Source organism: Sprattus sprattus (genome assembly GCF_963457725.1).
Source record: "Sprattus sprattus genome assembly, chromosome: 5".
NCBI lineage: Eukaryota > Metazoa > Chordata > Actinopteri > Clupeiformes > Clupeidae > Sprattus > Sprattus sprattus.
In genome coordinates this window covers 419,574-437,395 of record NC_137924.1, presented here as the reverse complement: position 1 = coordinate 437,395, position 17,822 = coordinate 419,574, and the positions used below count along the sequence as shown (strand labels likewise).

At 41.5% G+C, this 17,822-nt stretch overlaps 1 protein-coding gene across 1 annotated transcript in view; it reads left to right on the top strand.

Annotated features, from left to right (window-relative positions):
* Positions 1–375: 375 nt before the first annotated feature.
* The window catches only part of LOC308365539 (guanylate-binding protein 6-like), a gene marked incomplete at both ends in the record, with an annotated part of 34,642 nt that continues 17,195 nt past the window's right edge, over positions 376–17,822 (top strand). Inside the window, 6 exons of the mRNA XM_080839006.1 lie at positions 376–565; positions 750–827; positions 1,074–1,123; positions 2,201–2,310; positions 3,895–4,079; positions 4,892–5,134. Of these exons, the coding sequence (XP_080695132.1) occupies positions 376–565; positions 750–827; positions 1,074–1,123; positions 2,201–2,310; positions 3,895–4,079; positions 4,892–5,134 (856 nt within the window). The remainder of the gene's footprint in view (positions 566–749; positions 828–1,073; positions 1,124–2,200; positions 2,311–3,894; positions 4,080–4,891; positions 5,135–17,822) is intronic.

Sequence of the window (17,822 nt, the reverse complement as noted above, 5' to 3'; positions counted from 1 at the left end):
GCAGGCAAGGCCTGAGACTGGGCCTGGCGGCAACGAGGTGTGACAGACAACAGAAATGCGCAATTCCCAAAGCAAGCCACGTGTGATGTAATCCGGCCACTTTTAAAGGGCCGGGACTTCTATAAACCCAATGGGATTAGAGCCCCAATCAGCTGCGCACCAACCCGCCTGCAAGACACACAAGACAAAACAGAACACACGGGCAAAAATACATAGACAGACCCACAGGTTCGTAACAGTGCGTACGTATGTGTCCATGTGTATGTACATGTTTGTGTGTGTGTGTCTGTGTGTGTGTGTGTGTGTGTGCGTGCATGTGTGTGTGTGTGTGTGTGTGTACATGTGTTTGTGTGTGTGTGTGGCTGTGTGTCAGAGATGGCACCAGTGTCCATGCAGGCCCCGGTGTGTCTGATTGATAATGGGACAGACGGGCGCATGAGTGTACAGCAGGGGGCGCTGCAGATCCTGGAGCAGATTCAGGAGCCGGTGGTGGTGGTGGCTGTGGTGGGGCTCTACCGCACGGGGAAGTCCTACCTCATGAACCGACTGGCCGGCAAACAAACAGGTCAGATCACAGGGTGTAAAGGCAGCAGACAAACCAGTGTGTGTGATTGGTGGAGGTATGATGGGTGGGTAAACCAGTGTGTGTGATTGGTGGAGACATGTTGAGGGGTGTGTCATACAGAACAGGTTTGCAGCACATCTCATCGTCTCTAAATTATGCTCCACTTGACCTCTTGACCTCTCAGGGTTTGCCCTTGGCAGCACCATACAGTCCAAAACCAAAGGAATCTGGATGTGGTGTGTACCTCACCCCTCTAAACCAGGTGTGTATGTTTACACACACACACACACACACACGCACACACACTCTTACCAGGTACTGTAACAAGCACACACACACACATACTCTTACCAGGTACTTTAACAAGCACTCACACACACACACACACTCTCTTACCAGGTACTTTAACACACACACACACACACACACACACACACACACACACACACACACACACACAACAACAACAACAACATAAATACACACATGTAAAAGTTTTTTTTTACAGGACACACTCTGGTGCTGTTGGACACAGAAGGACTGGGAGACGTTGAGAAGGTGTGTGTGTGAACGGGGGGGGGCTTGTAACCTAACCCAACAAGAATAGCATTGTGGCTAAAATATCACAACCACCCAGCTAACTAGCATACCCACCCATCTAACTAGCACAACCACCTAGCTGACTAGCACAACAACCCAACTGACTAGCACAACCACCTAGCTGACTAGCACAACAACCCAACTGACTAGCACAACCACCTAGCTGACTAGCACAACAACCCAACTGACTAGCACAACTACCTAGCTGACCAGCACAATTACCTAGCTGACTAGCAAAACCACTTAGCTGACTAGCATAACCCCACCTAGCTGACTATAGTTGTTCATGTTCGTTAGCTAGGAGGCTAGTTGTCCATTTTGGCTACCAAGAAAAGGTTCACAATTGCAAACCTGCTACTGGTAGTCAGCTGCGTTTTTGTAGGTCTCAGAGCTAGCTTGCAGAGCATAGTTACATACCACAATAAACACAGAGCTAACTGATGTCTAGTCCTTGGTCAAGCGTTTAGTTCCATAGCCTGTTAACCGGAAATGCCCATTAGCAACCTGTGTCTCTCCCCTGTGTCATCCAAGGGTTAGGGCTGATCCAGGGGTCATTAGGGGTTAGGGCTGATCCAGGTTTCATCCAAGGGTTAGGGCTGATCCAGGCAATGTCCTGTTATGTGCTACTGGTATGAAAGGACAGTGTCAGACCTGACTCTACGCACTCTAACCTTTGACCCTTAACCTTTTACAAGGGTCCATACTGAGCCACCTATCACAGAGAGCCATACTGAGGCACATGACCTGTCCTGAGCCTTGGAGGTGATAAAGAGGCTGCTGCACTCATAGTGTTATCTGTGTCCATCAGCCTTCTGAGATCCCAGGGAGTTTTGGCGCAGATGACTGTCTATGCGCCACTCCAGACTGGCTATGCGCGGTGTGTGTGTGTGTGTTTGTGTGTGTGTGTGTGTGTGTGTGTGTGTGTGTGTGTGTGTGTGTCTGTGTAAGTGTCTCTGTGTGTGTGTTTAAGTTAAGGGAAGTTTGAACATTATTCCCAGCATGCTCTCTGATATGTGATGATAATGTGGTTGCCAGGGCGATGAGAAACACGACACCTGGATCTTCTGTCTGGCTGTTTTACTCAGCAGCACTCTGGTCTACAACAGCTTGGGCACCATCGACAACAACGCCCTGGAGAAACTGCAGTATCCTTTTATACACACACACCAGAGGAGGTTCTTCCATTGAGGAAACGGAGGAAGAACCTCCCCAAACTTTTTGAGAAATGTATTTTTGTAATTGAACTGACTAAACTCCTTTAAAAATGCAGTTTGATATCAGTATTTAATACTATGCATATTATAATTTGTTTCCCTGAGTTAAAATAACATTAGCACCCCCTATCGTAACAAGAAATTACTGCACGGAGGACGTCCTCCCTTTGGCTCCCATTGAGATCAATGTAATCTGTCTCTGATACTGGCGGTTCTTGGGGCTCATTCACTTACATTGCCCAGGGGAGGAAAGACCTCCCTAGCGTCTGAGTCTGCGCCAACATCGCTTAACCAATAAACAACGGATTTGGCGTTGGAGGGAGGGGATTAGACATTAATACCATTCTCTGCAGAAGGATATCGATAACATGTCACCCTTAAAGATTGTTGTAGAAAGATGGCAAATAAAGAGGATGTGCAATGGAAAACGAAGATATTGTTCATGTTTTATTGAACAAACCGTTTCATTCATTGAGCTACAGAGAGAAGGTTACTATCAAAACAACAGGGAAACCTGTTCCAAAAATCCAAGTCACTAAACCCAATGGTAAAACCGCTGCCGTTAATGCTAACTGGTATGCGAAATACTTATAGCTCACTGGTACCATAAAAAAACAATCGGCTGTACTGTTTTGTTTTTAAATCGTTCAAACGCCTATTGTTAGTCTGACTGTTCACGTTCAGCTGACATTCTGAATGGAAATTGTTAACGAATGTTTCAGATCGCGATGTGTTTCGTATCTATTCTAATTAGCCTACACATTGACCAACATTCTGAAACATCCATTAACATACACATTTGCCACAAACAATGTTAGGCTAACAGCCCATGTTAATAGTTCTGAAATAATGTTCTCTTACTTGTTGCCTTTGTAACTTGTTGTTTAATATTGTGGAAAGGATGTTAGTGAATGATTCAGAGCATTTTAAATGGCATCACTTTTGGTCTTGTGTCTTAATTTTCTTAAAACAATTGCAGCTAAAAAAAAATTAGTCAAATAATAACCAATAGCTTTAGTAATTGAGGGGGAAAATAGGCCAAATGGTAGGCCCAAAATTTAGAATGTAGTTTTTAAAATCAAGAGTAGGCCTGATTTGACTAATTGGCTTTGCATCATTTCCTTCTGGCCTTCTCTAGTCCAAGGACATGCTGCCCACCAGCTTTTTAAGTACAATGGTGCCACACTGGTGGCTTTGTATCAATTGTATCCCTGCCTGCTATTTTGTAGTACTGTAGTCCACAAAAACACCCTGAAACAACTTGTATCTCACATACTTATGCCACCAACGGAATAAGCAGGCCAATGGCAACCAGGCGCACAGTCCTTCCTCCCTCACTTTAAAAACCACCAGCCGCCACTGACACACACACACACACACACACACGCACACACACACACACACACAAACACACACACACACACACACACACACACACGTGTACCTATTCAAGATCTTGTACTCCTGCAATACATGTGGAACCGGTTACATTCTCTTGAACAGCTCCCCCAACAGCTACGTGACGGAACTGACGGAGCACATCAAGGTGAAGTCGAGTGAGCATGACCAGACTACGGAGCTGATGCGGGTCTTCCCCTCCTTCCTGTGGACGGTCAGAGACTTCACCCTGGACCTGAAGCTGAACGGCAAACCCATCACTGCTGATGAGTACCTGGAGAACGCCCTGAAGCTGAAATTAGGTGAGACACACAATTATACTCACACACACACACACACACACACTGTGGCAGCCCAGCTCTTAGAAGGACACAACAAGGGAATTCCTCAAAGGCAGGTTCTTTATTAACTCTTGAAATCACCAACAAAGGTACTCAAACATAACAGGACACGGGGTAACTCCTCCGGCTTGCACCCAGTGCTAACGGCACCTACCCCTCGTCTCTCTCTCGTCAGTCCTTCTTACTGACTCTTTAAACCCTTCTTTTTTTTTACTAAATTGGCACTGAGCAGCAAATAGTTAAACAATCGGCAGGTGAGCTTTCAATTAGGGAATGGCCCTACCTGCCTATTCCCCAGAACATCTCCCCAGGGTCTTAAAGCCTGTCCCATATAGTAGTCCAGGCAAAGTAACCCATTTTGGAGCCAAAAATAGAAGTAATTGTAAAAAAAAAAAAATAATTCAGCATAGATCATTTCTATGAGTTGTGGTGAACAACATACGAAAAGTCCTAAGAAATCCTAGAAACCTCCTAAACTTGTAATACAAAAAAGTTACTTTTCATGTATACTTTTACTATGTAAAGTTTTATTGCGGTAGGAGGAAAGGAAAATATTAAGCCTATTTGGGTGTATTTTGGGCATATTCGATTAGTGTATAGCTCATTTGCATATTACAATTAATTTTCAAACGCACGCACACACAGTTACACACACACACACACACAGTGTTACACAACACACACACACAAACACATACACACACACAAACACACACACAGACACACACACATTGATGAATGGTTTAGGAAGTGTTGTTGTTTGTTTTGAATAGGCTCCTCCCCTGAGATCACGAGACACAATGGGGTGCGCCAGGGCCTGAAGGACTTCTTCGCACCGAGACACTGCTTCACATTCGACCGCCCGGCCAACCGCGATAACATGAAGCGCATGGAGGAACTCACGGATGCGGACCTAGAACCCTGCTTTGTGGAGGACACCCAGAAGTTCTGCAGCTACATCTTCATCAACTCCAAGCCCAAAGCCATGAGGGGAGGCCTGGGAGTCACTGGAAGAAGTGGGTATTGCCATCACTAATCCCCCATCACTACTGCCCTAGTGTTAATGTCCCATCACTACTGCCCTAATGTTAATGCCCTATCACTTCTGCCCTAGTGTTAATGCCCCATCACAAGTACCCTAGTGTTAGTGCCCAATCACTAATACCCTCCCTTTAATGCCCCGTCAGTAATACCCTAGCTTCCGTATCCATATACCCTAACCATTGTTCCATGGTATCCATTGATTTTCATATTTCAGTTTCCCTTTTCTGTAAACCATTCTACATTATCGTAGCCCGACCTATTATCCCGCACGACCTATTATCCCGCAAGCGCTGGTACACGTTACTTAATATTGATTTCGGTGTCATCCAGGATCGCAGATTTCGGAAAACTCAAGTCCCTGCCCAAAAAGGGTATTTAAATTAGCTTTGTAGCAAAAATTGCACATATACAGCGTATTGAAGTGTATAAGATAGTGTTGTAATACTGCGTGTACAAACCAGCCTGATACAAATAGTAGAATTTTGATTTCGCGACGTTCGGTGTAAATTCTTTTTCTTGTTGAGCTTGATTCCCAATGGCATTTTACATCAATGCGGGATAATAGGTCGTCGCCAACTTTGTTGCCATTTCACGACTGTACAAAACAAATCGGAAAATACGTTAAGAAATGTTCCTGCTGAGAGTCAAACAAGACTTCGTGCATGTTCTACACACCTGTCACTTCTGAAATATGTAAGGTTGATTCATTAAACCATATTTATATTGATGAAAACATATTTGTTAAGCGGATATTTTGGTGGCCCGCGGGATAATAGGTCGCGTTACTATACATGCTATGTAAAAATGAATAGGTCATCTACCTACATACTTTATAGATTGTACAGTACATACAAATAGTATGAGAGTTAGCACCATGAAATTGCTGCCAGTTATGAACAGAATAGCCAACATATATGACACTTGTTGATGAGGCCAAGTGCAGCCTGGAAGAAGCTGGTCTTGTGGCGTGAGGTTTTGGTCCGATGAACCGCAGCCTCCTGCCGGAGGGGAGTACCTCAAAGAGTTTGTGTCCAGGGAGGGAGGGATCGGCCACAGTCTTACCCCGCACGCCTCAGGGTCCTGGAGGCAAACAGGTCCTGTAGAGGTGGCAGATTGCAGCCAATTGTAACCGTGAGGGCAACAAGGAAATGTGTTTCCCTTAGTGTGTGTAGCTATGGAGTACCTACCGTCAGTGGAAGGAAGATAATAGTAGCCTATCGCTGTACTTACCTACTCTACAGAGTTCCGGAAATCAACAGAGCCAACTTCAAATTGTTCAATACATCAAATGTATTAAAATGATCAATATGTTAAAAAAATGTATAAGATGCCTTGGGGAATGTCAGAATTTCATACCAGCTTTCAATTCAAATAAACAATACCATTGATTTCCATTAGCCTAGGCCTATATGGGATCCCATTTATATTACACTGAATATACTATAAACTACAACAGCATAGGCACCACAAAGGATAGGAAAAATAGGATACATAAAAAAAAACTGCAATTGGAATAAATAGCAATTAGAATAAGTAGCAATCAGAATACATTCCAATACATACCCATTAAAGTAAATAGCAATCAGAATACATTTCATTAGAAATCCATTGGAATAAATAGCAATCAGAATAGATATCAATCAGTTAGAATACATATTCAAAGGGGATACATATCAATTAACATTCAAACATAAATATTGTTCAGCATAAATATCAGTTAAAAAGAATAAATGTCCATCAATATAGTCCAGCACATTGCTATGAATAGCCTTTTTAAATAAACGCTTTGTTCAGAAGGTGAATGTTCATCAAAAGCTTTAGCTAGGCTACGGTCCGTGGAAAATAAACAAGAAGTTTACTGACTGCTGTTTCAGCACCTTTGATATGTTGTGACACATCATATTTATGTGAACATCACAAGGTAAACAATTAAGAGATGTTAACTTGTATGTGTCACACAACCCAGACAAATTCCTTGTTGGTGAAAACATACAGAGATCCGTGGTTGTTCTTTTTTTTGTCTCTTAGACGAAAACTCGCGGAGCTTTACATTTTTTTTTACAAAAAAATTATAATATCCCGGACAAGGGATATGGACTTACGAGTGTTAAAGTTAATGTAGGCTACAGTGTCCTTTCTGAAAGAGTGACAAATGAATCTTACTCGTATTTGCTGGATAATATTGGTGCAAAGCTCAGCTCCAGACTAGGATGCCACAGTATGTGTTGACTTCAATACATATACATTTTTTTCACCATTCAGCACCATTCATTCAATTCACCACCTCTATATTATGCATGACTCCGTGAGCATTTGAAGTAATAATGCAACTTAATCAAAGTATCAAAGTATTTTTATTTGTCACATACATATATAGGTAGCCTATAAGTGTAGTGAAATGCTTGTTCCACTGACTCCAAAACTGTGCAAATTAATAAATAAAGGAAGAAGGAAAGAAAGAACTGTCCAAAGTGCAAAGTGTTAAGGCTATGTGCTGGTGCTCCGACAACAATCCTCATTTAGAATCCTGACAGCCTGGGGGTAAAAACTTTTCCGCATTCTTTCAGTACTGGCCTTGAGACAGCGGTAACGCTTCCCAGACCGCATGATGGAGAAGAGGCAGTTGTTGGGGTGACTGGGATCCTTGATAATGTTCCTTGCTCTTGACTTACATCTCTTGGTATAAATGTCTTCTACGTTGGGTAGGGCACTCATAACGGTTCGTTCAGCTGATCTCACCACTCTCTTTAGGGCTTTACGGTCTAATGCAGTGCTGTTCCCGTACCAAGTTGTTATATTCCCGGTGACAATACTTTCGATGGTGGTTCTATAAAAGTTCTTCATTAGCTGTTGAGGTAACTTAAAGTACTTGAGGCGTCTGAGGTGGAACAGACGCTGATGCCCCTTTCCCACCAATGAATGTATATGCTTGGTCCAAGTCAGGTCCTCAGCAATATGGACACCAAGATATTTAAAACTCTCTACCCTTTCCACCTGAGTGTCATTGATCATAAGAGGTTGGTAAATCTTGTGCTGATCACGTCTGAAATCTATGATCATCTCTTTGGTCTTGTTTACATTTAAGAGGAGGTTGTTTTCCTTGCACCAGTAGGATAGTATGTCTACTTCACTCATGTAAGCCTGCTCGTTGTTCTTTGAAATGAGACCAACTACTGCTGTGTCATCAGCAAACTTGACAATGATGTTAGAGTCATGTACTGCTGTGCAATCATATGTGTAGAGGGAATACAACAATGGACTTAAAACACATCCTTGAGGCGCTCCTGTATTGAGGGTAAGGGATGAAGAGGTGTAACTAACCCACCCGCACGGCCTGGGGTCTACCAGTCAAGAAGTTGAAAATCCATTTACACAGAGATGGATGCAGTCCAAGATTTTCCAGCTTAGTGAGTAGTTTCACAGGTTCGATCGTATTAAATGCTGAACTAAAATCTATAAACAGCATTCTCACATAATTCCCTGCCCTGTTGTCAAGGTGGGCTAATGCAGTGTGTAGTATACAATTAATGGCATCATCAGTTGATCTATTAGTCCGATATGCAAACTGCAAGGGATCTAGATTTAGAGGCAATGAGGAGGAGATGTAATTTTTGACCAACCTTTCAAAGCATTTCATGGCTATAGATGTCAGATTAACAGGACGGTAGTCATTCAGGCCAGCAGGATGGGAATTCTTTGGAAAAGGAACAATTGTTGATTTTTTTAAACAAGTTGGTACAGTTGACTGAGCCAAAGAGAGGTTGAATATTACTGTGAATACAGGAGCAAGTTGATCTGCGCAGATTTTGAATACTCGTCCAGGGATGTCATCTGGACCTGCTGCCTTTCTGGTGTTCACGTTCCTAAACGCTCTCCGTACGTCATGCTCTGATAGCGTCATGAACGCATTCTCCGCTGGGCCTGGCAAGACTGATGCGCACGCAACATGCGCCTGGGTGATTTCCTCTGCTTTTTGATCAAATCGCGCGTAGAAGGTATTGAGTTCATCTGCCAGCGAGGGGTCAGCGTTCACAATCGTGGAAGTTGGTGATTGGTAGTCCGACATCGCCCGAAGTCCTTGCCACATACACCTGGAGTCTGACTGTTCAAACTGGGACCGGATCTTTTCCCCATACCTTCTCTTGGCTTCTTTCACCATTCTCCGTAGATTGTATGCGGCAGTTTTATACTCCTCCATGTTTCCAGATAGAAGTCCTGAATTGTAAGCAGCAGTTCGTTCATTCAGAGCTTCGCGGATGATGTGGTTTACCCATGGCTTTTGGTTAGGGTATGTCTTCCTGATGGCTTTGGGGACAGTGTCACACACAAGCTTTCCTATGAATGCCACTACTACTTCTGTAAACTCATCTATGTTCTCAGATCTGAAAACTTCCCAGTCCACAATGCTCAGTGCAGACTGAAGCATGTCCTCAGACTCCTCTGACCATAGAGTCACCTCACGCATAGCTGGAGGCTCAAGTTTCAGTTTCTGTTGATACCTTGGCATGAGGAATACTGCGGGATGGTCTGATTTGCCGAAAGGAGGAAGAGACTTGGCTTTATATCCATCTTTGATCAAGGTGTAGCAGTGATCCAGTGTCCTTTCCCCTCTGGTGTTACATGTGATGTGCTGGTAAAAATTCGGCATGACCTTCTTGAGACGGGCCTTATTGAAGTCACCACCCACTATCACAGCTTCATCCAGGTTGTCTTTCTGTTGCTTACTGAGAGTCCCATACAACTCCTTCAGTGCGGTATCAGTATCCGCTAGAGGTGGGATATAAACGGTGGTGACGATGACTGACGTGAACTCTCGAGGCCTGCATTTTACAGTGATAAGCTCCAAATCGGGTGAGCAGTGTCTTGCCAGTACCTTTACATTCCGGCTATTACACCAACTGTTGTTCACAAAGATGCATACTCCACCTCCCCTGGTTTTGCCAGAATCCTTCGTTCTATCCATGCGATGTACAGAGAGAGAATCCGCAGGCTGAACAATGGTCCGGCACTGACGGTGTTAACCACGTCTCAGTTAGGCAGAAGATGTTACAATCACGCACGTCTCTCTGATATTTCAGTCTTGCTCTCAAGTCGTCTAGCTTATTTTCCAAAGACTGGACATTAGCCAACAATACACTCGGCAATGGTGTGTGATGGGCCCTTAGTCTGAGCCGGTTTCGGACTCCAGCACGCTTTCCACGGTGCTTTCTCCTAGCGCATCTTTTGAAGTTGCGCTCCGCATTTCTGAGAATCTCGGTCGGTCAGGTTGAATCCAGACATAAGTTGTCCAAAACTTCGTGATTGTAGGAAAGGCCGATGTCAATCAATGCCTGTCGACTGTAGGCTACATGACACCATGAAGTCGGTGTAAATAAAATAAATATAATAATGAAAAAAATGAAATAATCGCACAGTTTAGTAGGAGCCAACAGAAAGGCGTCCGAACGCGGCGGCGACATGGCAACAACAGTGCATTTAATGCATGATATAATAGTCAAGTCAAGTCTTTTATTGTAATGTCAGCTCTCACTAGACAGACTAAATTCCGCGATGTCAATCTCTGGCTCTCACTAGACAGACTATGAGAGTATGGGAGAGTGGGGTGATTTGTGCCAGTGGGGATTTGTGCCACCCCTTATTTCTAGGGAACTGTCATGCTTAAAAGTGACCGGGTGGCTAAAAGAGCCCGGGTGACGTAATGTTGAGTTTCGAACGACTCTTGAGTGACAGTTGCTATACCAACGATAGCATTACTTAACCCGGACACCAAATAGCCCGGCACTTTTTGACTATCAATCAGAGAGTCTCAAGAGTCATTTGAAAGCCATCAGCTACTTTTAAGTCGCTTAATATTGTGCCTAAACGGACACTACATACCAGGACACTTTTTGGCTATCAGTCAGAGAGTATCAAGAGTTTTTCGACAGCCATCAGGTACTTTTTAGCCGCTTAACATTGGCTGCCGGTCTCCTGTAAGTAAACACATATCAACCGGTTTCGCCGCTAGCATCTATATTGCGATTAGCAATTCCTCCTTTTGTGCGACAATATCAAGAAACTAAAAAGTAGCTGATGGCTTTCGAACAACTCTTGAGACTCTCTGACTGATAGCCAAAAAGTGTCGGGGTACGTAGATTCCGTTTAGGCACAATATTAAGCGACTTAAAAGTTTTAGCTACACCTGCCTGCTGGTATCCTGTAAGTAAGCAATGTCAATAGGTTTCGCCGCTAGCATGTAAGCTGTTAGCAATCCCCCGTTGTTCTTTAGTAAAATTTTGTGCAAACAATACCGTTGTAGTGGCAAAATTCCAGGTTTCATTTTCGTTTACAATTCCACCACTTATCATGTGTGCAGTATGAAAGGTTCTGACTCATGTCCGTATCTTGCAATTGCTATTGTTGATATCCAGTTTATACTCACAAGACGACTGACCGTTGATGTCTTTTATTCTCCTTTACCAATGAACACAATCTTGTAGCAGTTGTAAATAAAAACAATCTCAAAATAAATCAATAATTGCAAAACTTCAATATTCAAATTACAGACAATGGTCAAAAGTTGTATGCTTCCAGCTGCTCACATGTCTATTCTGAACTAGTCAAACATTCAACATCAGTTACGTCAATTACGTCATGTGGAGCATATCATGTGGATCTACGTTATCCATTAACTAAAGACTACTGTACATCATTATCAATTCTTAATTAAACTAAACACTTAGTTGCAAAATATTAACAAAACTATTTATTTGATTTGGCTCCTACAACCGTTTTGTTAAAATGTAATTATGGGTGCCGTCAGATGTGTCTTAAAATCACAACACATTAAGGACTTTCTTAATTTAAGCATAACAACAGATGAATAGCTTATAGCTATGCTATCTGATGAAATGTGCTTACTTTGATACTATAATGAACTAGCGACTCAACAACTTTCCTACCACAGTCAAACATCAAGCACATGGTTGTTTTGGTTGGTTTATTGCGGGTCAAATACAAGCAAGCTGGTCTCAGGTAGCGAAGTACAATGGGAGATGCTCTGAAGTTAATCCCGTTATGAGGAATTTAATGCAGCACCAGGTTGTGGCTTCCAAAAACAGCCCGGGCGATGTATTGCTAGCGTTGGCATAGCAACTGTCACTCAAGAGCCTTTGGAAACTCAACATAACGTCAACCGGGCTCTTTTTGGCACCCGGTCACTTTTAAGCATGACAGAACCATAGAAAGAATTGGTCAAGTGACCACACATTTTTGAAGTGTCAGCCATTTAACTCATCCTGCAAAGAAGAGAGCCTCTTTGCATGAGAGATAAGCACGTTTAAGTTCAAAAAACAGTTTTATGCCTTCCAAAGTATAATTTCTTTGATCACGGTTTTTTGATTGTTGTGTCTAAACAGTTAGAGACAAGTTTGAAACATTTCACACATGTTTTAGTGCTTTGGTAAGCTACACTATGAGTCTATATAGCTAGCCAGATTTGAGCTCAAAACAGCTTGAAGATGCATTTTCCCCAAAAAGGTGGGATTGGGGTGATTTGTGGCAAAGGGCCTGGGTTAAGTTGTGCCAGTTATCTGTATAGAGAATTGCATTCAATTTGGTCTTCATATGAATTTAATTTTGTTCTGAACATTTTGTTCTGTTTATGTAAATTACCTCTAAATAGAATTGACTCATCTGAGAATCAGAATCAGATTTTATTGGCCAAGTAAGTTTGAACAAACAAGGAATTTGTCCTGGTGAACTGACTCTCAATGTGCTTACACATAATAAACACAGTGGCGGTCCGTGCATTTCACGACTAGGCCTTCAGCGATGTTCTACACGATGTTAAACTGAGTGAATCCACCTACTAATACCATCATCATGACGCCATGGCTCTCGAACCATTATATTTATACAGAAAGGCAGTATAAGTGAGCATTGCATCACCTTAACATAGTCGAGTACAACAGACTTTATTAATATTTCCGGAGCATTTAAAATCAATACACCCGTATAAACAATACATTAAGAGTAGTAAACTCTCAGTTATGATCGCTTGGATATTACTGTCACAACTTAAAAATAAAAGGCGATTGATAGGTGAAAGATCACCCTAGTTAGTTCAGGACTCCGGAGCTGCATGAAAGTATATTTATTAGACAGACAAACAACAACAATTGCAATTGGGCTCCCCTCCCAGCCGAGGCTGACAGTGAAGGCCCTGATAAACCCTTTGCACGGGGTTTATATAGTAAGAAGTTTGGCTTTCAGCAGGGATGATCACGTGGTGGATTTCTCACGTCCGAGGCCCCCTGTCTTGCAAGGGTGGCAGTTTTGCACAAGGTCGGAAGAAGCACAGTTCCTTTCTTATCTCCTCTGGTCTAAACATGCTCTTGTTCATAGGCAGACTTAGTGGCACCTAATATTCTAGTTACACACACACAGAGAAAAGCTGTGCTCCTTCTTTCATAAGCACATCATTCATACAAGGAATATATTAATACAAGGCACTTGATTATTAATGACCTTAGAATATAATAGTGTTTGGAAATGATCTCTATCAGCGATTTTCAGGGATAAGTCTACAAAGTTTTATTAAGTCCACCGAAAGTAGCCTATGTGAGCTTTATAACAAGTTTGTCCACTAAACATCGCATTGTCCCACCTGCAAAGCAGTTTCATTAAACTTCCCATCCTCACGATATCCAGTTTTTCTTGAAAGTTCCGTCTTGAAAATGGCGTTGTAATTGTATCAAAAACTGGAATTATCAAGTTGGTGTAAACTAGTTTATTTGAGTTGGTTAATGTAATTATATTAAGTCTTACCAATTGAAACAACTAGCATAATAAGCATTGAAACCGATGTACGTCGTTTTCGCATTAGCCAGCTAAACTGAGCACTGCACCGGTCTGCCTCAGTATCCAATCAAAGGACGTTTACGTGTCACGTTCAACGCGAGGAAAGAAATCTTCCGGGCCTTCTAGAAGGCCCAGTGTCGCCAACTCGAAATCTGATTGGTTGTCACAACTGTCTGTTTCAGTTCATTCAACTTAAATGAACTGAAACAGCCAGTTGTGATAACCAATCAGATGTACACGGGCCTTCAATGTGAATTCTGAAGGCCTCAGGGAAGATTTCTGTTCTCTGGGAAGATTTCTCCGAGCGTGGCAACACATGATAGCTGAAATATGATTGGATGAAAGCTCTAACATAAATTAACAACGCTGGAAGCTATGAAATGAAGATAATGGACTATGGGGAATAATTTAATACATATTTATGAAAAGGAAATATTAAAATTAAATGTATTTTATTACATTTATTTTCTGATGATGTTTAGGCCAGCAGAGAAGGCCTTGAAGGCCCTGACGGACCACCACTGAATAAACATTACAACACAATACAAAAAAAACACAATACAATCCAATAATTAAAACACAACACAATACAAAAGCAAACACAATGCAAAAACTAATAGTGCAATGGTCTATGAAAGTTTGAGAAAGTATATACAGGAGCTGGGAATTGTTACAATAGTGCAAAAAAGAAGTGGAGAGTGCAAGAAGTGCAGGGATAAAAAATATATGCTACATGGATACATATATACAGTATGTTACTATGAGTTGCTCAATAGTGAGACGGCAAGGGGGAAGAAACTGTTTTTGTGTCTGGAGGTATAACTTTAAATAAACCCTAAATGAGTTTTGGGAAAAGGGGTGTTTATTTTGAGAATGGGTAAACAGCAAAGATATACTAGGATACCGAACTGCTAAACAAGGCGCGTTCGCTCCTCGGGGACAGTCCAGCCCTGGAGGGGCGCAGGCTCACAGCACTGCGTGAAATAAGGAACGGGTTCACAAGAACGCGAAATCAAAACAAAGAGACAAAACTCTGAAAGGAAAAGGCTAACAAACTAAACCAGGAGGGTAAACAAAACACGAGTCTAACTCGGCAGGGACAAAACTAATCTTCAGGCAAACACGAACAAAACACAGAGGGTAGCGAACAATGGTAAGCACGGGCAAGAAACAGTGTGAGCAGAGCTCACAAATGACTTTAGCTACCATCCCTTTGAAAATAAAAAATGTCTTACACTTTCTTAAGATTATGATATCATTCCATTATGAAATTCCAACAACAGATATACATCTTTAATTTCTTTTTTGGCATTTGGTACAGTAAATTTACAGACATCTCTGAGATTATATTTTGTCTCTTGAAATGAAAAAAACCTTTGTATGCTGACTGGGAGTTGGTTTGAGTTAGCTCGATACATTATTTGCATTATTTTATAATATACCAGGGGCCATATTCACAAAGAATCTTAGGGCTAAAAGTAGCTCATAAGTGGCGAATTTAGGAGAAACTCCTAAAAATAATGGGCGTGTCAGTCTTAAATGTAGGACTCCTAATTTTTTTTACTAAGAGCAATTCACAAAATATTTTATCCCTAAAAGTAGCACCTAAGTCTAGGACAGCTTAAAACTCCTCATGAGGACTCCTAAGTCACTAAGACCTATTCACAAAAAATCGTAAGATGGCTGCAGCCGACTTGGATGGATAAAAGACATTGCTTAAACCGTGAAGGTATTAATATTGTCGTAGAATTAGCGCGGGATGCAATGACGCCTTTAAACAACGATGTGTCCCGAAGTGAAATGTTTGGACACATAAAGATAGCCTATTTGGCTTCGCGGAAAACGCAAATGACGACACTGGGGATCATCATTCAGCCGTTTAATTCATCAAACTATCAACGCACTGTAGACCCCACATCATCCAACAGTTGGATGTACCGATGACTTGTGCATTTCAACTTAGAGCGGTCTGCAGCAGGTTTTTGAGAACTTACCAGCTGGATGCCGCTGGGGTGACAGTGGCTATTGGTCCTGGGACCAGTAGGCTTGCTTAGGCTATACGTTTCACGTTCGTTTCGCTTTGATCAATTAAGATTGGAGGGCTTAAAGGGCCGCATGTGCTGATATTTGAAGTGGTCAAGGGCTGGAAATATAATAGCCTTACAGTTTGCTGGGTGCTTTAATTATTACTGTCTTGATTACATGCAATTGCCATATTTTATATTGATCGCTTTATATTTCTCTTAACGTGCAAAGTGTCATTCCCGTTGGATGCACAAACTTGTTATCATGCGTGTGCATTCTGCTAACTGCACTGTCCATAACTATTTTAATATGACTTAATTTGAAGCCTAGGTTATTCTCTTATTTTCAGTCGATATAGTGGGATTGTTAGAGAGACGTCACGAATGAGTTTTTAATGAGAGAGCCTGTCAACAACCAATCACCGTCCTCACCCCTTCTAAACTCGTGCATGAGAAGCGACGTCATCCATAGCAACAGAGTTTTTATCTTAAGCTTAGGAGTTGGTATTATCCTTAGTATGAGTAGGTCTCAGAGCCGTTGTGAATCACTTTTAAGAAATTACTCCTACGTAAAAGGTTTTAGCGCGAGTTAGGAGCACTCCTAGTGGTAAGATAAAAGGCTTTGTGAATACGGCCCCAGATCATTAAACTTCATAACAAATGATTTCATAAACAATGGGTTAGTGTGTGCATAATAATCAACCTTATTTATTATCCTTATAGCTCGTTTTTGTAAAATAATTATTTCATTGACAGTTGTTTTATATGTCAATCCCCAGACTTCCACATAATATGATATGTAGGGAAGTATAAGTGAACAGTAAATAATATGTAAGGCCTTATAGTTTAACATGCTTCTTGATTTGTACAAAATTGGTATCGTCTAAGAGATCTTTCCTTTGATATAATAAACATGTGGTTTCCATGTTAATTTATGGCCAATGACCACTCCTAGAAATTTTATCTCGGCCACTCGTTCAATTTCAGCATCACTTATTTTTAATTTAATGTCCTTACCTATTTCTTTTCGATTTCCAAAGACCATGATTGTTTTTATTTCTTTTATTGAGTGAGGTTTTGAGGATTTCTAAATCTCTTTCAATAGAAGACAAGAGTTGCTGTAAATTATTACCCGAACAGTACATGTTTGTATCATCTGCAAAAATAATGAAATTCAACTGATCTGTAACATCACAAATATAATTTATGTAAAGCAAAAAAGCTTCGGTCCAATTACAGATCCCTGGGGTACACCACAGGTGACTTTCCCAAATTGTGAAACAGTGTTATTGATTTCCACACATTGCTCTCTATTTTCCAAGTAACTCCTCAGCCAAGAATAAGCTACCCCTCTTAATCCATACTTCTCCATTTTTCTCAATAATATGCTGTGTATCGAATGCCTTCTGCAAATCAATATAAATTCCTACAGAATACTCATCATTTTCAATTGCCCTTGTTATTTCTTCTACCATCTCCATAACTGCATGTGTAGTCGTTCTGTTTCCCCTAAACCCATACTGGTGCTCACTGAGCAATTCATATTTGTCACAGAAAAAGTCCAATTGTTTAGCAAATAGTTTCTCTAGTATTTATTATCTTTGCTGTTTTCATCTTATTTGGAAAAATACCTTTTTGAAAGGACAGATTGCAAATATAGGTCAGAGGTTTTACAATAAGATCTAAGACTTCTTTAATTATAGCCATATCAATAGAGTTTATATCAGTTGATGTTTTGTTTTTGAGTTTTCTAACAATTTCAAATATATCACTTTCATTGATCCCACAGAGGAAG